This window comes from Girardinichthys multiradiatus, chromosome 7 (assembly GCF_021462225.1).
Source record: "Girardinichthys multiradiatus isolate DD_20200921_A chromosome 7, DD_fGirMul_XY1, whole genome shotgun sequence".
NCBI classification, from domain to species: domain Eukaryota; kingdom Metazoa; phylum Chordata; class Actinopteri; order Cyprinodontiformes; family Goodeidae; genus Girardinichthys; species Girardinichthys multiradiatus.
Genome location: NC_061800.1, coordinates 13003899 through 13027243, shown reverse-complemented (window position 1 = coordinate 13027243; position 23345 = coordinate 13003899). Strand labels below are relative to the sequence as shown.

Below are 23345 nucleotides of genomic sequence, written 5' to 3'. Positions count from 1 at the left end.
TCAATGCATTTAGGCATGTAGACATGGTCTAGACGATCTGCTGCAGTTCAAACCGAGCATCAGAATGGGGAAGAAAGGTGATTTAAGTGACTTTGAACGTGGCATGGTTGTTGGTGCCAGACAGGCTGGTCTGAGTATTTCAGAAATTGCTGATCTACTGGGATTTTCACGCCATCTCTAGGGTTTACAGTGAATGGTCCGAAAAAGAAAAAATATCCAGTGAACGTCAGTTCTGTGGGTGCAAATGCCTTGTTGATGCCAGAGGTCAGAGGAGAATGGCCAGACTGGTTTGAGTTGATAGAAAGGGAACAGTAACTCAAATAACCACTCGTTACACTCTCTCTCTCTCTATGGTGTTAAAGCTTAGGAACTGATTTAGGAATATGTAGAGTTTGTATTTCAATCCGAGATAACTGGGGAGTGAATGTAAATAAATTGGATCACTTATATCCAAATGTTAAAGTGAACAGCAAACATGCAGTTGTCCTTATAATTTTACATGCTTTTATAATGGTCATGAATGTTTTCATTTTTGGAACAAAAAACTGTTCCCATTGCCTTCTATAAATTAAATGTACAATATCTTCTTGCAGTATCATTGTTTGTTCTCTTCTACTCTTGTATATTACCTTTCAGAAGATGGAGCTGATGGTAACCTGCCTCGTCTGCTTTTATGCGGCCACATCTTCTGCACGAACTGCCTTGTGTCCCTTGAGTGTGAAGGTGCCATAAGATGTCCTGATTGTGAGGTAAAATTATCAGTCATGTTCTTTCCAGGAACAGGCACTAATTAGTTGTAAATGATTCTGTCTTGAGAGTTAGGTTTAACACTCATGGTCTTTTTCAGTTTTTAATGAACATAATTACTCAAATTAGAATCTTTTCAAAGCCTACTATGATGATGAAAAAACAAACTCAATATTGGCAGATTGGGTCGACTCTTCCAGATGGGGGGGTTTATGGTCTCCAGGAAGAAAGCAGAATCATTGGTCTGATTTACACTGCGAAGATGAACCAGATGAAAAGGTAAACAGTTTCCGTTACAAATGTGTTTTACCCAAAAACAAGAACTGTTTTTTTCTGTTTCATCTGATAAATACATGTCGGAAGTTTCAGAGAGTTATAGGTTATTTCAAATTACATTTCTCTTGTAATAGACCAAAGGGGTGCCGAAAGATCAGATTATCAACATGTGCAGTGAACACTTCCAACACTGATGTTGTGGAGCAGGTAAGCTTTCACTCTTTAGTACTATAATTATGAAGAGTTGCCTGGTAATGTTTTCCTATTTTTTTTCAGCAAATCTAAGTCAAAATGGGCTTTGTGCAAAATATTGCGCTTCTTTTTTTTTGGGAAAAATATATATATTTTAATATGGCAAGTATTTGTTATTATGTTAGGAATAAAAACTCTGCAATCACAAAAATCTGAAAAAGAAATTAAATTTAGATTTTTCTTTAACAACCATTTCAAATGTACACAAAGAAATGGTTAATATTACAAAAATGTAACAGAACCATTTTTTACAAGTAATTATGTTATTATTTAGGTAACGAACACCATGTGCATACAACTGTACTCTTTTTAAACTCATTCATTTGTGTTTGTGGGAAAAGTACATTTCTTAGCAAATACTTAGCTCTGAGTTTATCATTACAGAATTAGGGGTCTGCTTACCAACATGAAAAAAACTGATCATTTCTTTGAGCCAGAAATGTTATGTTCTTAACATTTTAAATTAAACAAAATGATACTAAATTACAATTTCTCCTCATCTGTTTTGTTTTATTCAAACATGGCTTGTATTTTTATTTCATAGCGTGTTTTTACTAAATAAAAATCTAATTACTCCTTTTTTTTGTATTTTCATTTTTATTTTCTGATGAACATTGGGAAACAAACTATGCACAGACTGTCAATGTTACAGTCTGTTATATTTCTCCATGTTAATGCGTCATTTAGCTGCTGTGGAATTCACTAAAGCTGCTCCTGTCTAGCTGAAGACGGAGCCCGGATCTGCACTCCTTACACAGCTTCTTTGGCAGTGTAGCATTTGCTTGCACCTTACCTTCTGTCGTTTTTAGTGACTTCTGTATTGTTGGTGGGGACAGGAAAAGGAGTGTTGGAAAAATTGTCATGGGTATCACCAGCAGCGTCAGCACCTCTCATGCTTCAGTCTAGATCACAGATCCTACTCTGTCCTCACATAATTAGTTAAGATTTATCCCCTCAAAAATCCCCTAGAGTTTCTAGATAACATATTCATCAGTATAAAAATAGAATTAATAAATCAGGAAAACTATAAAATAATGAGGGAATTTCTGAATTAACTAAGGAAAAATATTTGTAACATACAGGGGTTGGACAATGAAACTGAAACATCTGTCATTTTAGTGTGGGAGGTTTCATGGCTAAATTGGACCCGCCTGGTAGCCAGTCTTCATTGATTGCACATTGCACCAGTAAGAGCAGAGTGTGAAGGTTCAATTAGCAGGGTAAGAGCACAGTTTTGATCAAAATATTGAAATGCACACAACATTATGGGTGACATACCAGAGTTCAAAAGAGGACAAATTGTTGGTGCACGTCTTGCTGGTGCATCTGTGACCAAGACAGCAAGTCTTTGTGATGTATCAAGAGCCACGGTATCCAGGGTAATGTCAGCATACCACCAAGAAGGACGAACCACATCCAGCAAGAGGAAGCTGTCTGAAAGGGATGTTCGGGTGCTAACCCGGATTGTATCCAAAAAACATAAAACCACGGCTGCCCAAATCACAGCAGAATTAAATGTGCACCTCAACTCTCCTGTTTCCACCAGATACATTTTTTTCTCTAATATGATTTACTACAACAAAATACTGTTTACACTGAGAACGTTGCCATATTACCCAGCATGTTTGTCTGTTACTCCCCTCTGCTAAAATGCTCTGCTCTAACCTTAAAGCACTTACCGTCATATCTGGGGCACATTGCAGGTCCTTCTCAAAATATTAGCATATTGTGATAAAGTTCATTATTTTCCATAATGTAATGATGAAAATCTAACATTCATATATTTTAGATTCATTGCACACTAACTGAAATATTTCAGGTCTTTTATTGTCTTAATACGGATGATTTTGGCATACAGCTCATGAAAACCCAAAATTCCTATCTCACAAAATTAGCATATCATTAAAAGGGTCTCTAAACGAGCTATGAACCTAATCATCTGAATCAACGAGTTAACTCTAAACACCTGCAAAAGATTCCTGAGGCCTTTAAAACTCCCAGCCTGGTTCATCACTCAAAACCCCAATCATGGGTAAGACTGCCGACCTGACTGCTGTCCAGAAGGCCACTATTGACACCCTCAAGCAAGAGGGTAAGACACAGAAAGAAATTTCTGAACGAATAGGCTGTTCCCAGAGTGCTGTATCAAGGCACCTCAGTGGGAAGTCTGTGGGAAGGAAAAAGTGTGGCAGAAAACGCTGCACAACGAGAAGAGGTGACCGGACCCTGAGGAAGATTGTGGAGAAGGGCCGATTCCAGACCTTGGGGGACCTGCGGAAGCAGTGGACTGAGTCTGGAGTAGAAACATCCAGAGCCACCGTGCACAGGCGTGTGCAGGAAATGGGCTACAGGTGCCGCATTCCCCAGGTCAAGCCACTTTTGAACCAGAAACAGCGGCAGAAGCGCCTGACCTGGGCTACAGAGAAGCAGCACTGGACTGTTGCTCAGTGGTCCAAAGTACTTTTTTCGGATGAAAGCAAATTCTGCATGTCATTCGGAAATCAAGGTGCCAGAGTCTGGAGGAAGACTGGGGAGAAGGAAATGCCAAAATGCCAGAAGTCCAGTGTCAAGTACCCACAGTCAGTGATGGTCTGGTTGCCGTGTCAGCTGCTGGTGTTGGTCCACTGTGTTTTATCAAGGGCAGGGTCAATGCAGCTAGCTATCAGGAGATTTTGGAGCACTTCATGCTTCCATCTGCTGAAAAGCTTTATGGAGATGAAGATTTCATTTTTCAGCACGACCTGGCACCTGCTCACAGTGCCAAAACCACTGGTAAATGGTTTACTGACCATGGTATCACTGTGCTCAATTGACCTGCCAACTCTCCTGACCTGAACCCCATAGAGAATCTGTGGGATATTGTGAAGAGAACGTTGAGAGACTCAAGACCCAACACTCTGGATGAGCTAAAGGCCGCTATCGAAGCATCCTGGGCCTCCATAAGACCTCAGCAGTGCCACAGGCTGATTGCCTCCATGCCACGCCGCATTGAAGCAGTCATTTCTGCAAAAGGATTCCTGACCAAGTATTGAGTGCATAACTGTACATGATTATTTGAAGGTTGACGTTTTTTGTATTAAAAACACTTTTCTTTTATTGGTCGGATGAAATATGCTAATTTTGTGAGGTAGGAATTTTGGGTTTTCATGAGCTGTATGCCAAAATCATCCGTATTAAGACAATAACAGACCTGAAATATTTCAGTTAGTGTGCAATGAATCTAAAATATATGAATGTTAAATTTTCATCATGACATTATGGAAAATAATGAACTTTATCACAATATGCTAATTTTTTGAGAAGGATCTGTATGTATAGCTTAGACTGATACAGTAACTAGATAAAACTTTCTTAGACATATTATTATGTAATGTTATGAAATCTTGTCATAAGATTTTTTTTACATCCCTATACATATTTTATTTTGAATCTCTTTGTCAGAATGGACTGGTTAAAGGCAATAACAATAAAGAACTGTTTTCTCTAGCAAGCAGACACTGAGAAGATTGAGAGGACAGTAGACGAGTCACTGGCCCAAGCTGCAGAAACTCTTGCCCAGTTGGAAAACATGTATGAGGTGACAGCTGCACTGTGTCTAAAAATCAGATGTCCATGATCGTTGTAGTTCTTGGAAACAAAATATACTGAATCTTGTCTGAGGATCTCACTGGAGTTTTTTTTTATGTTTAATGACTGTCATCTTGTGGGCTGACTGGTCTTCGTCTGGGCAGACCTTGACAGCTGGTCTGGCAAAGCAGGTGAAGACAGAGAGAGCCCGACTGGAGGTGGAGATCATTCAGGCCTCAAATAAAGCTTTACACGCTATTCAGAAGTGGTATGAACTTTAACTAAGAATGTTTGTTTATATGATCTTATATTGTGTCAAAATAAACAGACATCTGATAAATTGATAATTTAACCTATCTTTTTCTCTTCTGTTTAAATGTCTGATGGTATAAGACTATTTGTAGCATTTTCTGTCATGATACCACAATTTCTTTGTCACCAGGAAGGATATGCAGTTGAGTAAGCTAACAAAACTGGAAACACAGTTTCCCAGCAGCCAAGCAGCGGCGTCTCATGTACAGGAAAGGATTAAAGCCTTAGAGATTGCCATGCAGATGGCCAGAGAAGTACGCCGGGTCCCCTTCTTTCAGGAGTACTGCATCCTGGAGAAGGTTTGAGATTTTATGGTATTTAAAATTCTGCATGGAGTCTATTTAGGACCCCACACAACTAGCAATCTAAATGTTAAATCTTTTTTTTGTGTTGTCTCCCAGCTTTACAGTACTGTCAAGGGAAGTAAACCATTGTATAGCAAAGCTATAATGCTTGTTATTTTTCTTATAAATAGGTAATAGAGACGCTGCAGACACCAGTGGTTCACAAGACCTTTGATTTGAAATGCACCACTGAGGGCACTAGAATGAGGTTGGTCTTAAAAAAAAAGTATAACCAAATTTTGTTTTACTGCATTCATAGCACAGGAAATTTTATCTTGTAATTTTGGGTTTTAGGTAATAGGACCTTGAAAAAATGATCTCGTCTTTAACAGACCATAAAGTGCTAATTTATAACATTTGAGTCACACCTACTGCTGTATTTTAAGCACCACAGAAAGACGGTCCTTTCTTTGACTGCATAATGTAAACAATTTAAAGATGTCAGGTAATGCCTGGTTCACATGGCAGGATTTAAAAATTTGTTAGTTGATTTTCAAAACCTGTGGGACCCCACACATGACGATAAGAAATTGCAGATTTAAAGTGGGGAGAACAAGTATTTGATACACTGCCGATTTTGCAGGTTTTCCCACTTGCAAAGCAAGTTTTTAATTTTTATCATAGATACTCTTCAACTGCGAGTGACTGAATCTAAAAGAAACATCCAGAAAATCACATTGTGTGATGAAGTGATTAACTAGCATTTTATTGCATGACATAAGTATTTGATACATCAGAAAAAGAAAACTTAATATTTCGTACAGAAGCCTTTGTTTGCAATTATATATCAGCTGTTTCCTGTAATTGATGAGGTTTGCAGACACTGCTGCAGATATTTTGGAGCACACCTCCATAAAGATCTTCTCCAGATCCTTCAGGTTTCTGGGCGGTCGCTGGGCAATATGGAATTTGAGCTTCTTCAGTTGGGCTCGGGTCTGGAGACTGGCTAGACCACTCCAGGACCTTGAAAGGTTTCTTACTCAGTTGCCCTGGCTGTGTGCTTCGGGTGGTTGTTATGCTAGAAGACCCAGCATTGACCCATCTTCAATGCCCTTACTGAGGGAAGGAAGTTGTTGGGTAAGATCTCCCGATACATGGCGGGAGATCTTACCCGCCATGTATCTCCCCATGTATTGGGAGATACATGGCCCCATCCATCTTCCCCTCAATACGGTGCAGTCGTCCTGTCCCCTTTGCAGAAAAGCATCCCCATAGAATAGTTATTGGGTTTGTACTCATCCTTCTTCTTCTTCCTCCAAACACAGCGAGTGGAGTTCAGATCAAAAAGCTCTATTTTTGTTTCATCAGACCACATGACCTTCTCCCATTCCTCCTCTGGATCATCCAGATGGTCACTGGCAAACTTCAGACGTGCCTGGACATGAGCTGGCTTGAGCAGGGTGACCTTGATGCGCTGCTGGATTTTAATCCATGTCAGCGTAGTCTGTTACTAATGGTCTTCTTTGAGTCTGTGGTCGCAGCTCTCTTCAGGTCATTGACTAGGTCCTGCCTTGTAGCTCTGGGCTGATCCCTCACCTTCCTGATCATTGATGCTCCACGAGGTGAGATCTTGCATGGAGCCCCAGACTGAGGGAGATTCACCATCATCTTGAATTTCCTTATAATTGTGTTAACAGTTGTTGGCTTCTCACCAAGCTGTTTGGCTATTTTCCTGTAACCCATCCCAGCCTTGTGAAGATCTACTATTTTGTCCCTGATGTCTTCACACAGCTCTCTGGTCTTGGCCATGGTGGTCTTGGTGGAGAGGTTGGAGTTAGTTTGTTTGAGTCAGTGTGTTTTATACAGATAACGAGTTAAAACAGGTGCAGTTAATACAGGTAATGAGTGGAGAACAGGAGGGCTTCTTAAAGAAGAACTAACAAGCCTGAGAAAGCCGGGATTCTTACTGGTTGTTAGGTGATCAAATACTTATGTCATGCAATAAAATGCTAATTAATTACTTAAAAATCACATAATGTGATTTCCTGGATTTTTGTTTTAGATTCTGTCACTCACGGTTGAAGAGTACCTATGATAAAAATTAAAAAGACTTCTGCATGCTTTGCAAATGGGAAAACCTGCAAAATCTGCAGTGTATCAAATAGTTGTTCTCCCCACTGTAATAGGTTTGGTCCCACAGTGTGGGACAAGCATAACACACCGCACAAGAACAGATTTCTCTCACTGACATTCAGATGGAAAGTCTTGCAGACCCTCTCAAGATCAAATGTGAGTTCAGAGTAATTCCTTTCCATGTTTCCATCAGCTTGCTTTCTGATTGGCTTCACATGACATTCAACAGGCGTGTGCCCGTTTGTCCTCGGGGAACACCCCACACGCTAGGATATTTGGCCAAGACAATTGAACATGTTGAATATCCCTTATTTGAGGTTAGAGCTATCCCGACGTCCTTCCGAGCAGATCACTCTTGAAAAACCACACACGGCAGGAATATCTCATTACATTATCTTAAGAGACTTCACAATGATTGAGGCATGTCAGAAAAGGAAGATCGGGTCAAAAATCGGCATAAAAATCCTGCCATGTGAACTTCCTGATGTCTGAAGGTTCATCTGTTTACAATCACAAGTACGACTCAAAAAGTTAGATTATTGTGTAAAACCTATGTCAAGTTTTGACAGTTATTAAAATGAAACTCGTATATAGATTCATAACAGTGAAATATTTCAGGCCTTTTGTTATTTTGATGGTTATGGCTTACAGATAATGAAAACCCAAAAATCATTCTTTTAAAACATCGGAATTAAAATTATACATAAAGAAATACATAACACCAATTTAAAAAAACAGTATTAATGTATAAATCAGAATCGGCTTTATTGCCAAGTTTGTACATACAAACAAGGAATTTGCCTCCGGTACACTTTGCTCTTTTGTTCTGTTTTTGCATTACAGAATATACAAATTTACAATGTACAATGTACATATATCTAATAAAAAAGGTGCATTTGCAACATCTGTAAAAATGTTATGTAATGGCCATATTATGGCTTAAACAATGATGGGGAAGACATCTGACGTCATTGCTGGTTGTTCTAAGAGTGCTGTACAGTGTTGCCAAATCCGCTTATTATAAGCGACTTTGGACTTGTTTTTTGATTATCTCCCAGCTTCCCACAAGAAAGCAAAACGTGAATGGTTGGTAGTTTGTCCTTTCCATGCCCCCGTTTCCTGGTTATTAACGCCCGAGTTGGCCCTGCAGACCCCAAACACCTCACACCAGAGTGACAGTGTGAGAACAAGTTGCAGTAAGTGGGGAAAATAGCAATAGTGAATTGTAGTCCAGATAAATGCTGTTTTCACATCTTTTTCATTTGTGCCAGGTTTTATGCTAATTTGTACACATGAATTTACACAGTGTTGTGGTTACCTGTTGGGTTTAGTTTGGCCTTGTTTTCATACAGTTGGTTGCTTGTTTCTCGCAAGATCTGACAACACTGGTTCTGTGTCCAATCATATTTGTACAAAGTTGAGTTGATGGAAAAAGTGTGGTAGGAGAAGGTGCAACAGGGTTAACCACAGCCTTGAGAGGACTGTCAAAAAAACCTATTTAAGAATTTGCTGGAGCTTCATAAGGAATGGACCGAGGCTGAAGTCAGTGCAGAAAGAGCCACTACCCCATAGAGAATCCATGGACTAGTGTCAAGAGGAAGATGAAACACCAGAGCCAACAATGCAGATAACCTGAAGCAGCCTTTAGGTTATCTGCAGGTTGTATCAAAGGAACCTGGGCTTCTATTACACCTCAGCAGAACCACAGGCTGATCTCCTCCATGCCACACCTCATTGATGCATTAATTCATGCAATAGGAGCCCAGACCAAGTACAGAGTGCATAGAAGTGAACATACTTTACAGAAGCATGACATTTCTGTTTAAAATATTCTTTTTTTATTGATCTAATGTAAGACAGAATGTGGGTTTTCATTATCTGTGAGCTATAAATATCGAAATTACAAGAAATGGTGGCTTGAAATATTTCATGCGTGTCGCACAGAGAGCACAATATTGTAGAGGCAGAAATGACAGTGTTGTGAAAATAAGATCATTTTGTTTCATAAAAGGATAATGTATATAGGAAATATACCCTTAAATGACTTCTATTGAGATCTACGTTAGAAAATGAATTTGATATAATTACTTGATCTCTTTGGTCCACCATGGCGAGGCCTGTTCTGACTTGAATCTGTCCTGTTAAACTGCTGTATGGTCTTGGCCACCGTGCTGCAGCTCATTTTCAGGGTTTTGGCAATCATCTTATACCCTCGGCCATCTTTATGTAGGGCAACATTTATTTTTTTTCAGATCCTCTGAGATTTCTTTGCCATGAGGTCCCATGTTGAACTTCTAGTGACCAGAATGAGAGAGTTTGAGATATGATAACTCCAAAACACGCCTGCTCCCCATTCATACCCGAGTCCCTTTAACAGTAACGAGTCACATGACACCGAGGAGGGAACATAAATAATTAGGCACAATTTGGACATTTTCATTTAGGGGTGTACTCACTTTTGTTGCCAGAGGTTTAGATATTACTGGCTGTATGTTGAGTTATTTTGTGGGGACAACAAATTTATACTGTTATACAAGCTGGACACTAACTATTTTACATTGTATCAAAATGTCATATCTTCAGTGTTGTCCCATGAAATGAAATAATACGATATTTACAAAAACGTGAGGGGTGTACTCATTTTTGTGAAATACTGTCTTCATATATATAATTGTGTCAAACCAGGGAAGCCTGCTGATTGTGAATTTTGTGTTAATATTGGTCTTACATTTTGTATGCATGTCTGTTATAGCTGTGTTTTTCAGTCAGAGAGTCTGAGCCAGTCTTTGACATTGTCCCTGAAAATGGAGGCCAGCAGCTCAAACCCGTGAGTTTTAAAACATTTTTAAGAAATAATTGATTTTATTTAAAACTTTCAGTATTTTCATTATATTTGTGAGGTTTATTCACTATTGCCATGCATAAAAATTCTTAGTCAACATTGTTTGTTTTGTACCAAATCTTTTACTGTTGGGCTTAAGATATGTCAAATCACCATCAGTCGCTAAGAAAATACCACTTGCCTGTTCATGTTCTAACATACAATTTGCTCTTTGTTTACCTTGTCATTTTGTAATGACAAATGAATTTTTGTTCTGTTCATTTTAGGGTAATCAAGTACCCTCTGGAAAACCACCAGTCAGGCATTTCCATCAAAAACGCTTCATGCAAAAATGCAGAGGACAGAAACAGCTGTTCCAGTTTACCCAGTAACCAGCTTCCTATTCCAAAAGAGCATGAGCCTGGGAGCCCAGAGGCCAGTAGCTCATCATCCCAAGGCTCCCATTTAATCCCAAAACCTGGCTGCAAAATCAACCTTTCCCACCACAGCTCCTTCTCAGACCTTGGAAGCCCAGATGTAATTATTGAGGAATTATTCGATGATTACCCAGAGCCTGGTGTGTAGCTCAGTCAAATGTCCATTTTGACTTAATGTCAGATTCAGGTGTTGTTAATGTTTAGGTTTTTATTGTTGATATTACATCTTTCTGCAGTTACTCCAACTGGCCCTGAAATGGCCAGCATTGAATGGAGTTCCCAAAAGAGACGAAAGGGTCACCTGCATAACTATAAGAGTAAGAAAAGTTAGGAAGCAGCCCTTCCATTATTATTACATCAAAATAAAATCATTTCGATAGGCTGTTTTATCAATTAAAAACACTGATTTTAATCCCAGCCAGCAAAAAACATTGACATGTATAACACTCGGGAAGGATAGTCTTTGAAAAGACTTTAAAAGATTTAAAATAACTTAAAACACTCTACACTTGACCCTGACTTCACCTTACCAGTTCTCAATGATGTCCATTTGGTTCTTCATGTCTTTGAGTTTTATTCAAGAACTTTTACTGTGTTTTATTTTACTCACTCTTTAGTTACTCAGTGGGTGGTGGTGACCCATGTCGTGAATCCAAGTCACTTCTATGTCCGCTATGTGGCTGAGAAGAAGGAAAGCGAGATTCTTTCAAAGAAGATTAATGAACTGTGTTGTGGAGATGGTTGCCTCTTCACTCTGAGAGACACCGTGGAGAGAGGTATTTGTGTTAGTCAGTCTATATAATTATTTAACTTCAGATGTTTCATTTTTGGTTTCCCTGCTCCTCTTTAGGCTCCATGATCTTTGTGAAGTGGAAGGACGGGCTGTGGTGCCGCACCAGAGTGGTTGAAGTCTTTCAGAAAAGCTGTGTTAAGGCTGTAAAAGCCTGTCTAGTCACTCAGCTGGCCAGTTTACGAGTTTTCTTCCGAGACTATGGGTTCACTAAAAGCATCACCATCCAAAAGTACGTTCACACAGAAGCAGTGTAAATTTACGTACATTTAGAAGAAAGAGTTCCAGGTGTGTAATTTGACCAGCTTCTTGTGGTTGTTCATTTCTCTTTTGCTATACTCTGCTCAAAATAATAAAGGGAACACTCAAATAACACATCCTAGATCTGAATGAATGAAATATTCTCATTGAATACTTTGTTCTGTACAAAGTTGAATGTGCTGACAACAAAATCACACAAAAAATCATCAATGGAAATCTAATTTATTAACCAATGGAGGCCTGGATTTGGAGTCACACACAAAATTAAAGTGGAAAAAACACACTACAGGCTGATCCAACTTTGATGTAATGTCTTTAAAACAAGTCAAAATGAGGCTCAGTATTGTGTGTGAGTGACCTCCACGTGTCTGTATGACCTCCCTACAACGCCTGGGCACGCTCCTGATGAGACGGCGGATGGTCTCCTGAGGGATCTCCTCCCAGACCTGGACTAAAGCATCCACCAACTCCTGGACAGTCTGTGGTGCAACGTGACGTTGGTGGATGGAGCGAGACATGATGTTCCAGATGTGCTCTGTTGGATTCAGGTCTGGGGAACGGGCGGGCCAGTCCATAGCTTCAATGTCTTCATCTTGCAGGAACTGCTGACACACTCCAGCCACATGAGGTCTAGCATTGTCCTGCATTAGGAGGAACCCAGGGCCAACCGCACCAGCATATGGTCTCACAAGGGGTCTGAGGATCTCATCTCAGTACCTAATGTCATGGAGTCGGTTTCTAATCGTTTGTGCAGACACATGCACATTTGTGGCCTGCTGGAGATCATTTTGCAGGTTTTCTGGCAGCGATCTTCCTCCTGGGTTGTTGCCCTCCTACGGCCTCCTCCACGTCTCCTGGTGTACTGGCCTGTCTCCTGGTAGTGCCTCCAGGCCCTGGACGCTACGCTGACAGACACAGCAAACCTTCTTGCCACAGCTCGCATTGATGTGCCATCCTGGATGAGCTGCACTACCTGAGCCACCTGTGTGGGTTGTAGAGTCCGTCTCATGCTACCACGAGTGTGAAAGCACCACCAACATTCAAAAGTGACCAAAACATCATCCAGAAATCATAGGTACTGAGAAGTGGTCTGTGGTCCCCACCTGCAGAACCACTACGTTATTGAGTGTGTCTTGCTAATCACCAAAGATTTCCCCCTGTTGTCTATTCCATTTGAACAACAACATGTGAAATTAATTGTCAATCAGTGTTGTTTCCTAAGTGGACGGTTTGATTTCACAGAAGTTTGATTTACTTGGAGTTATATTGTGTTAAGTGTTCCCTTTATTTTTTTTAGCTGTGTATTTGATGAAATACACTGAAATATTTGATGAAATATTTTTTATATTATTTTATAATATTTTCTTTTTTTTAGTGAGGAGGGGACAGCTGAGCCTTTACTAAACAATGTAAATGATAACCTGAGGAAAGTGGAAGAAGCTGTGAATGTAGAGCTGAGTTGCTTTGCTCCTCAGGCCGTAAGATGTTCACTGAAGGATCTGGTCCCATATAACCTGGTAACATCACTCAACATTCAAATGGTCATCTGTTTATAGCTACAAAAGCTTGATGTGAATTTGAAACTTTGTGTGCACAGACAGAGGGCTGGAGTGAAGAGGCAAAGGCTGAATTTTGCTCTGTGGTTGGATGTGCTGCGGTGGAGATGCGACCGTTGGGTCAGGACAGAGACTCGTTGTTGGTGGATCTTAGAAAAGCTCCCATGGAGCAATCCACTGATGTGCCCTTCTCTGTCAGGGAGTACCTTGTTTTCATTGAGGTGGCCAGGTACACCTGTACATGTGTTGATGGGTTATCAATAAAAAATATATTTAGCATGTATGATTTATGATCTACATTTGAGATGTTAAGATCATGACTGTAGTCCCAGCTACTGAAGTTTGCTAAGCTTGGTTTGTTTCCATCATAGGTTTTACTCTCCAGTGACACTGGGCAGGAGGCCTCTAATGTACTATCCTCCTGTGTATCCTGAAGCCAGCAAAGAGCTCGATGCTGTGGTCTGCCACATCAACAACCTCTCTGACTTCTACATCCAGCTGGTATGAAACTGAATATAGATACTAGTGATAGAAAACCAAAGAAACCGCTTTAGGGAAAGAACCGTTCCCTCAATCATTACTTTGGGTTCAAGTCAGGACAGCTTTGTTTATTTGTACATTACTGCCTCCCTACTCCCTCAACAGGTTGACAACATGGAGTCCTTGTTGCTTTCAGCCAAGCTTCAGGATTGCTACAATGCACTGTCAGAAGACAAACTCAGGGTCTACTGCCCTGTGATAGGACAGGCTTGTATTGCCCGCTTTGAAGACGAGTTGTGGTACAGAGCTCAAGTCATCGGTAAGGATGAACACTCTTAACTTTTTTTTTTTGTGCTGTAGGATTTATTATGTTTGCTACTTCTGGTATAATGGGTGCCACAAGTGTGTTTCTTTAGTCATATGTAGTGCGCTGTCATTTTGAAGCAAATGGTTTGTAGTTAAGCTAAATTTGTCTGTTAGGAAACTTGCACTCCTACGAACATGTCCTTTTAACGCTCGGGCAGGTCTGATGTTTGAAGACAACTGCTGCATGAAGCGTGTTTAGAGTGTGAAACGGCTCGGTGGCCACATTAATGCTTAATCAAAATACTGTAAAGATCAATAAAGCACTTGTAAAAAAATTGTTAAATTATAGAAAGTATTACCATCAATTTGAATGGGTTTGAATTAACCTGTTTAGCGCTCTAAGATCATCTTTTCTGGGACATTCCTAACACAGCATTTTACAATGCTAGAAACAGGAACAAATGTTTAAAGGTCTTTAAAATAACTGAACTGACTGTAAATGATAGGCTGGGATATCTGCATGTATGCGAGCAGGCACGGTTCTGATGAAGAAGGGGGAGGGGGAAGCTTGCAGCTATCTGATGAATTATTTGATAGATTAGCCAGTTACTAAAAGTTTTGATAGTTCAGCCCTAGTGACAGTTAATGATTTCTTGTAAACCACTGTGATCCCAAAGTTATTGTGGGATTCTGAGAACCATTGAAACAAAGACTGTCACAGATGTTTTCTAATTAGTTAGTTTTTCTTTTTTTTCCTAAATTGTATTGTCATCATACTTTTTGTTTCGACATGGCAGTTTCATGCCTCACTGTTAATCCTTTTAAAAGTACCTGTAGAAAATATTTGGCCTTCTGATGTGTAATGTGTGGTTTTAGGCCATCCTGGGGGACGAAAGGTGGAAGTGCGCTATGTTGACTTTGGCAACAAGCAAATTTTGTCAGTCAGTGACCTAAGGAAGATCAATGATGAGTTCTTTGCCCTTCCTGCCATGGTAAGAGCACATCAAAACACGTAGTTTGTAAAACACAAACCACATAAAACAGTCTAAAGCAGCTACACAGGATGCCAAGTGTCCTACTCCTATTCCTTATTGCTAAATTAAGTGTAATATACACAGCTCAAAAAAATAAAGGGAACACTTAAACAACACAATATACTCCAAGTAAATCAAACTTCTGTGAAATCAAACCGTCCACTTAGGAAGCAACACTGATTGACAATCAATTTCACTGCTGTTGTTCAAATGGAATAGACAACAGGGGGAAATCTTTGGTGATTAGCAAGACTCACTCAATAAAGGAGTGGTTCTGCAGGTGGGGACCACAGACCACTTCTCAGTACCTATGCTTTCTGGATGATGTTTTGGTCACTTTTGAATGTTGGTGGTGCTTTCACACTCGTGGCAGCATGAGACGGACTCTACAACCCACACAAGTGGCTCAGGTAGTGCAGCTCATCCAGGATGGCACATCAATGCTAGCTGTGGCAAGAAGGTTTGCTGTGTCTGTCAGCGTAGTGTCCAGAGCCTGGAGAGGCTACCAGGAGACAGGCCAGTAGGAGGGCAACAACCCAGCAGCAGGACCACTACCTCCGCCATTGTGCAAGGAGGAACAGGAGGAGCACTGCCAGAGCCCTGCAAGATGACCTCCAGCAGGCCACAAATGTGCACGTGTCTGCAGGACGCTTGGCATTTGCCAGAGAACACCACAATTGCCAAAGTCGCCACTGGCGCCCTGTTCTCTTCACAGATGAAAGCAGGTTCACACTGAGCACATGTAGCAGACGTGACAGAGTCTGGAGACACCGTGGAGAGCGATCTGCTGCCTGCAACATCCTTCAGCATGACTGGTTTGGCAGTGGGTCAGTAATGCTGTGGGGTGGCATTTCTTTAGAGGGCCGCACAGCCCTCCATGTGCTCGCCAGAGGTAACCTGACTGCCATTAGGTACCGAGATGAGATCCTCAGACCCCTTGTGAGACCATATGCTGGTGAGGTTGGCCCTGGGTTCCTCCTAATGCAGGACAATGCTAGACCTCATGTGGCTGGAGTGTGTCAGCAGTTCCTGGAGGTCATACAGACACGTGGAGGTCATACACAATACTGAGCCTCATTTTGACTTGTTTTAAGGACATTACATCAAAGTTGGATCAGCCTGTAGTTGTTTTTCCACTTTAATTGTGTGTGACTCCAAATCCAGGCCTCCATTGGTTAATAAATTGGACTTCCATTGATGATTTCTGTGTGATTTTGTTGTCAGCACATTTAACTTTGTACAGAACAAAGTATTCAATGAGAATATTTTATTAATTCAGATCTAGGATGTGTTATTTGAGTGTTCCCTTTATTTTTTTGAGCAGTGTATAATTCAGCTAAATGTATCCTAATTCTTCAGAGGAGGTCTGATACTTTGAGATACTAAACAGAAAACGCAAAATCACTTTTAAATTCAAAAGTATTGAAAAATTTGTTCTGTTTAATGATGTTGATATTTTTGCACTAAGTTGAATTGAATGTTTCCTTCTGAAATCCAGGCTGTTCGTTGCTGTTTGGAAGATGTGATTCCTTTGGATGGAGAGAGTTGGAGTGAAGCTTGCACTGAAAGATTCATCAGCCTAGCTCACCAAAAACTGGTCACTGTTGAGGCAACAGGTGCTGACTTGGAAATTCGTGTCTTTTGTAAATGCTCCTTTTCTTTCACTGAACCTTTTCTTTAGATCAGTTATTGTCACTGATATTAAATCTCTTCTTCAGGAAAGGTTCCTAAGACTGAGCCTTTGCCACTGAAAGTGTTGGTAGGTGACGTAAACAAGCCAAAAATCAGCATAGCTGAGCTGCTGGTAAATGAAGATTTGGCCCGCTTCAAAGATGGGTAATTCTTGTCTGAAGTGTCTCTATAAATTGTATTTCGATGAGCTGAAAAATTAAAACAAAAGATTGCAGGAATAAGAGTTTTAGTTTCAGTATTTTACCACAGATGTTCTCTTCAGTGTACGACACTGTCGTATGCACTAAAGGGTTCCAGGTGCTGGTTGCTGGAAAACTGGACAGAAATAAATAAAAATAGCCTGTCAGACTGTGAGGGAAAAACTTCCTTTACTGAGGAAAAAGGTTAACACTAGGACTCCCAAGCCCGTCAATTTGACGGCGAGCATTCTAGATGCGAGGCGGTGATGTCATCGCGTTACATTGGTCAGAATAGTACTGAAAAATAATACAGAGTAGCAGGTACATTTAAAAAAAAAAAAGCTTTACTAATCTGACCAAAAGCTGGACAGCTCCATGTTACGCCCCCTTTTCACTTCGTGAACATAAACTAGTGCTAAAAATGCCTTCAGCTCGTCCACACTCATGTCCGAGGAGCATTTCCGCATCCACCAAGCAGAGGAACGTGGTCTGGGCATCTTGGATCTGGCGCTCTGTCAATGCGTTCAGGCTCTGACGCCTCCCTCTACTTTCTTCCTCCCCTACCACTGTCCACACAGTCCCTTCCTTTCCTATCTCCTCCTCCTTCCCAGGTGTGCGCTCGTCATGTGATGAAAACACTATAAAGCGCAGAATAGATTGTTGTAACAGGGCTACTATATCTATGACCTAACTTATTGTTTATTTCATTGTCTATTATCAGTACCTTGATTTGTAGTTTCTCTCCTGCCAGGGAGCTGGATTGCTGGGTTTACAGCTGGGCACTGGACCGTCTCCCTGTCTCTGAACCTGCGCTGATTGTGGAACTGTTGCTGTAGTTTATATATTAGTTTACTAATCTGTAAACTATAACCTAAAATGATAAAATCGTTACATAGGCTAGTCTTTTACTACCTTGAAATAATGCGCCACAACCTCTTGCTAACGGGACGACTCGTGTTTTTTAGCCGGGGGAGGCTCACTCTCTGACCCGCTTTCACTGGAACTGAATGCTGACCAAGAACCGTCAGAATCCCTCTCGACCCCAGAATCACAATCATCTCATTTTTGAAGCATTTCCAATATCTCCAGAGCAGAAAATATTCTTCTAGAAGCCATTTTGTAGGACGCCAACAATCTCCTTCTCTGACTGCGTTCTAGAATGGCGGTTGCTAGGCAACGCTCGCGCGTATATTCAGCCGCGGGAAAAAAATATCAATGTAAATAATAGGGCCGTCAAAATAGTGGCTGTGGTAGTTAGAGGTAGAAATACTTAAATCTTTTATTTACTTTGTGATTTTTTAAAAATAGAGACATAGCAACACACAAGACACAGGTTTAGGAAAAGTCAGGATGGCAGGAAGATAAAGAGTTTTAATAAACCAGAGTTATGGTATGTCAAACTTTCAAAACTGTCAAATTGACGGCCCTGGGACTTCTAGTGTTAATAACATCCTATACCAGCCGATTACACATAAAATCAGCTGTTCAGGTGCACAAACATTTCCCCCAAAACACACAAAACAATACCACCATGAAACGTGTTTGGTTCGGAAATTTATTCACTGTCCTTAAGAGAGCCAGCATCTGCAGGAGAAGGGAGCAGGCAGAGAGCTGCTGAATCCACAGAGCACAAATATTCAACCTAAAACTAACTTCACCACAGTTATAAACCAGTTATGGCATGTTAAACTTTCAAAACCGTCAAATTTATAGCCCTGGGAGTTCTAGTGTTAACAGAGGAGCTGTAACCAAAAGGGTATATAATATCATTTCACAGGTTCAGGTGCTGCACGACACAACCACTGCTTCTTTGTTTACTTCAGGCTATCCAAGCAGTGTGCCAGGCTCTAGATCCTCATTGATCTCAGCAATTGATGTACAAACGCACAAACTTAAATGTTTGTGGGATTTTTCTCTGGACACAGCAATTATTTCAACAGACTGCACCAAGGCCTACCTGTGCAGATATTCAATAAATGGAGGCAAAGAGCTGCATGTGCAGCATCATATGTGAAAGGACCATTAGATCAATGTTAATTATATAAGATTGCTGTTGTAAAGCACAGATACTGTGATTTTTATTTTATTTTTTTCATGTCATCGTGGTATTCAGTATTTACTTTTTACTCTACATCTTCCTGCCCTCCTTCTCTCTCACTGTAGCTCCATGTTTAACAGTTTTTCTTCTCTTTTCAACTCACTGTTTCCTCATTTTCAGCGTGCTGAAATTCAAAAATGAAGATCCCTCTGGTGTCGATTCCACTGTATGGGATCCCCCACTTGAGCTTGGTTTAGCCACAGAGGAAGTTGATGCTGTAGATCAAATAATTATTGAAGGGGAAAATGTTGAACCTCTGGATTTGCAGCCTCAGGTGAAGCTACCTGACCAACGTAAAGACCTCAAAGTCAGGGTCACTCACGTCAACTCACCAAGCAGCTTCTACGTACGACTCACCAATTCTGACTCTCAACTTAAAAGGTAAGCAGCAACGAAAAGGTTAAATGAAGCCTAAACGTCCAAGACTCTTTATTTTGTATAAAATCTACTTCTGTCCAATTTTTTTTTTGTCAATTCATAAATAAGTTTAGGTACTTAGCACAATTTTAAGAGGTCTCATGAGTAAGTATAATCATGTTGCTTTTAAAATTCAACTAGTGCTCAAATTCTAACATCGGGAGGCTGGACAGTTGTACTCTAATTTGTGGCTCAGGGAATGTGACACTTTTAAGTCAAGCCCACCCAAAGAGACGGGATTATTTTATTTTGCCCTCCTTGGCGACTCCAGTCACTCAAATGATCTTGGGTAAAAAGTATGTTTCTTCTTTTACCAAGTTCCTTTAGAGAAGTGGTTCCCAACCTCTTTGGAGGAGAACCCTCCTTCCTGCTCTGACAGAAAGTTGATGCCTCCATCTACTGCAATGCTTTTGAGACTCCAGCACATGCACACACTCAACAAATTTTCCAAGTAACCATTTTAGCTGTTTTGTTCCTCCATACCTCTGTATAGGGATCAGACACCCACTCTGCTTGGCCTCACTCTACTCTGCAAAGCTGTTGTTTCCATTGACTCACTGACGGCTGGAGTTGTGCCTTGAACCCCCATCTCCAGTCAGTTGTTAACGTCGTGTCGCCATTAACCCTCGCTGTCTTATGATTCAGTGTGAGACTACCAAACATTAGAAATGTTCCAAGTACAAACATGCAAAGTAAGATAAACGCTCACCATCACACACCATGTCCTCCAACGGTGATGTTGAACCACGGCTGATGACTTTCACCATGACTTTCGGTTTGACTTGCCCTGGCCATTGTGATCCTTAATATTTTTGTAGTTGCTCTCGAGTTTTTTGAGCGCTACCTCAGCAAACATGTCATATCGCTGACATACGGCTGACCTAGCTCATGTCCAGTCAGTGAACACCAGTATGTTCGTGTCACATTTCGGCCTGATGGGACCCGACGATGAGCAGGTACCAAGAAAGCCAGTATCGGGCCGGAAAAGTCAGTAATGAAACTGGTTGCAAAACAGGCTGAGTGGAGTGGAACCAGCCAAAGTAGAGCCCAAGGAAAAGGGGTGTTAGACTATTGAACTAAGTGTATGTTTGAGATCTCTGCGGATGAAGTTCAGAAAAGCAGTTAAATAAACAAAGTTACAGAAGAAATTGTGAGAATTAGTTTCCCCACAGTCTCGTTGACATGGTGATTATACCAGAATCTATTACTCTGTTTGTAAAATAACACAATCCACCATACCTTTGTATTAAACCACCGAGAAGGACCATAAACAAACATCTCAAGAATACATTTAGAAAGTAATGTTTAGGTTCATAACTTAAATCCGAGCTCCTTGTAAAAGTAAATGTCATAAGCTTTATATGTTGCTATTTTACTGTTTAAGGATATGTGAACTGGTGAAGCAGGAGTGTGCCCTGATGGAGCCCCAAGATGTGGTGTGGAAGGCAGATATGTACTGTGCTACCACCATTAATGGAGTCTGGGAGAGAGGACAAATCTGCTGCGATGTCACATCAAGCACTGCGGAAGTATTTAAACACACCACGTCAAGTTTTTTTCTTTCTGACATCAGTTGTCTATAGATGTTTCACTGCAAAACTGTTAAAGGGAAAGTTAAAATAATGTAGCACCATGTAGATCTCTAAACACTCATCTTTATGGTGCCTATACTTGGTTAGTGTCAGACATATAGTTGAAATCAAAGGTTTGCGCACACTTTTTAGATCAGTGAGCATCACATTATTTTAACCTTTTAATGAACCTTTTTAAATTTTTGGAATTAAATACAACAGCATAAAATGTAGTGATTTTTTTTTTTTTTTTTAACAAGAACTGGAACAAACTTCTAGCATAAAGCTGGGTGGAAAGTTGATTACTTCGATTTCCCAAAGTGGTCATATAAGTTGATAAAATTGGTTGGTTACTTTCTTATAAATGTTGTTTTTTTCTTTATAGCAGAGTTGTTACATTTTCAGTAGTATTGAAGCTAATGATTTAAAAGGCAGTTCCAGAACATTGTTTGTATGTTGCATCGTTAACTCGGTTTGTAAATGTGAGCAGCTGCAAATTTCAGTTGAGCTTGAAGATGTGCATTTTAAAGTAGGTTCTTACAGGTACAGTACAGACCAAAGATTTGGACATACCTTCTCATTCAAAGAGTTGTCTTTATTTTCATGACTATGAATATTGTAGCTTCACACTGAAGGCATCAAAACTATGAATTAACACATGTGGAATTATATACTGAACAAAAAAGTGTGAAACAACTGAAAATATGTCTTATATTCTAGGTTCTTCAAAGTAGCCACCTTTTGCTTTGATTACACTCTTGGCATTCTGTTGATGAGCTTCAAGAGGTCACCTGAAATGGTTTTCACTTCACAGGTGTGCCCTGTCAGGTTTAATAAGTGGGATTTCAAGCCTTATAAATGGGGTTGGGACCATCAGTTGTGTTGTGCAGGAGGTGGATACAGTACACAGCTGATAGTCCTACTGAATAGACTGTTATAATTTATATGATGGCAAGAAAAAAGCAGCTAAGTAAAGAAAAACGAGTGGCCATCATTACTTTAAGAAATGAAGGTCAGTCAGTCCGAACAATTGGGAAACTTTGAAAGTGTCCCCAAGTGCAGTCACAAAAGCCATCAAGCGCTACAAAGAAACTGGCTCACATGAGGACTGCCCCAGGAAAGGAAGACCAAGAGTCACCTCTGCTGCGGACGATAATTCATCCGAGTCACCAGCCTCAGAAATCACAGGTTAACAGCAGCTCAGATTAGAGAACAGGTCAATGCCACACAGAGTTCTAGCAGCAGACACATCTCTAGAACAACTGTTAAGAGGAAACTATGTGAATCAGGCCTTCATGGTAAAATAGCTGCTAGGAAACCACTGCTGAGGAGAGGCAGCAAGCAGAAGAGACTTGTTTGGGCTAAAGAACACAAGGAATGGACATTAGACCATTGGAAATCTGTGCTTTGGTCTGATGAGTCCAAGTTTGAGATCTTTGGTCCCAACCACCGTGTCTTTGTGCGGCACAGAAGAGGTGAACGGATGGACTCTACATGCCTGGTTCCCACCGTGAAGCATGGAGGAGGAGGTGTGATGGTGTGGGGGTGCTTTGCTGGTGACACTGTTGGGGATTTATTCAAAATTGAAGGCATACTGAACCAGCATGGCTACCACAGCATCTTGCAGCGGCATGTTATTCCATCCAGTTTGCGTTTATTCAATTCAATTCAAAGATACTTTCTTGATCCCTGAGGGGAAATTAGAATTCCAGTACAACCCATCCAAACATACATCATGACACAAGACAAGGGGGGGACGGGTCACCGAGGCTTTGCTGCTCACTCACAGGCGCTGCCCTTGCTAGATGAGAAAAGAGGCCACATTAGGAAAGTAGAGGGAAAAAAATCATATTTCACACTTTATCCTTAGCAGGATACAGTTTGAGATTGCAAAAAACCTCAGCACAAAGAAGCAACAAGTTTACAAAACAACATCATGCTGGGAACGGTGAAGGTGGTGTGAGGGGTGCATATGTTTATCTTGAGCATGTGTGTGTGTGCAAGTGAGTGTGTGCAAGTAAGTCCATTAAGCACTGTCACAGAGGCCATTGTCCTTGATGGTTCGTTGGAATGTTCATCAACCGGCCACAAAGTTCTGAGCAGGTCCACAGGTGTCCTCAGGGAAGGGAGGG

General features: G+C 40.7%; 1 protein-coding gene across 2 annotated transcripts in view; it reads left to right on the top strand.

Annotated features, from left to right (window-relative positions):
* Positions 1 to 23345, top strand: part of rnf17 (ring finger protein 17) — a 55134-nt gene that overhangs the window by 9225 nt on the left and 22564 nt on the right. Inside the window, exons 2-22 of one of the 2 annotated variants that reach the window (XM_047370028.1) lie at positions 637 to 749; positions 929 to 1026; positions 1158 to 1230; positions 4763 to 4852; positions 5007 to 5110; positions 5285 to 5453; positions 5630 to 5706; positions 10324 to 10398; positions 10680 to 10969; positions 11066 to 11146; positions 11447 to 11605; positions 11680 to 11851; positions 13256 to 13397; positions 13478 to 13665; positions 13808 to 13937; positions 14082 to 14235; positions 15099 to 15214; positions 16755 to 16872; positions 16975 to 17092; positions 19346 to 19606; positions 21027 to 21171. In XM_047370028.1, coding sequence (XP_047225984.1) covers positions 637 to 749; positions 929 to 1026; positions 1158 to 1230; positions 4763 to 4852; positions 5007 to 5110; positions 5285 to 5453; positions 5630 to 5706; positions 10324 to 10398; positions 10680 to 10969; positions 11066 to 11146; positions 11447 to 11605; positions 11680 to 11851; positions 13256 to 13397; positions 13478 to 13665; positions 13808 to 13937; positions 14082 to 14235; positions 15099 to 15214; positions 16755 to 16872; positions 16975 to 17092; positions 19346 to 19606; positions 21027 to 21171 — 2873 coding nt within the window. The remainder of the gene's footprint in view (positions 1 to 636; positions 750 to 928; positions 1027 to 1157; positions 1231 to 4762; positions 4853 to 5006; positions 5111 to 5284; positions 5454 to 5629; positions 5707 to 10323; positions 10399 to 10679; positions 10970 to 11065; positions 11147 to 11446; positions 11606 to 11679; positions 11852 to 13255; positions 13398 to 13477; positions 13666 to 13807; positions 13938 to 14081; positions 14236 to 15098; positions 15215 to 16754; positions 16873 to 16974; positions 17093 to 19345; positions 19607 to 21026; positions 21172 to 23345) is intronic. The other variant, XM_047370029.1, reaches the window with a different exon arrangement.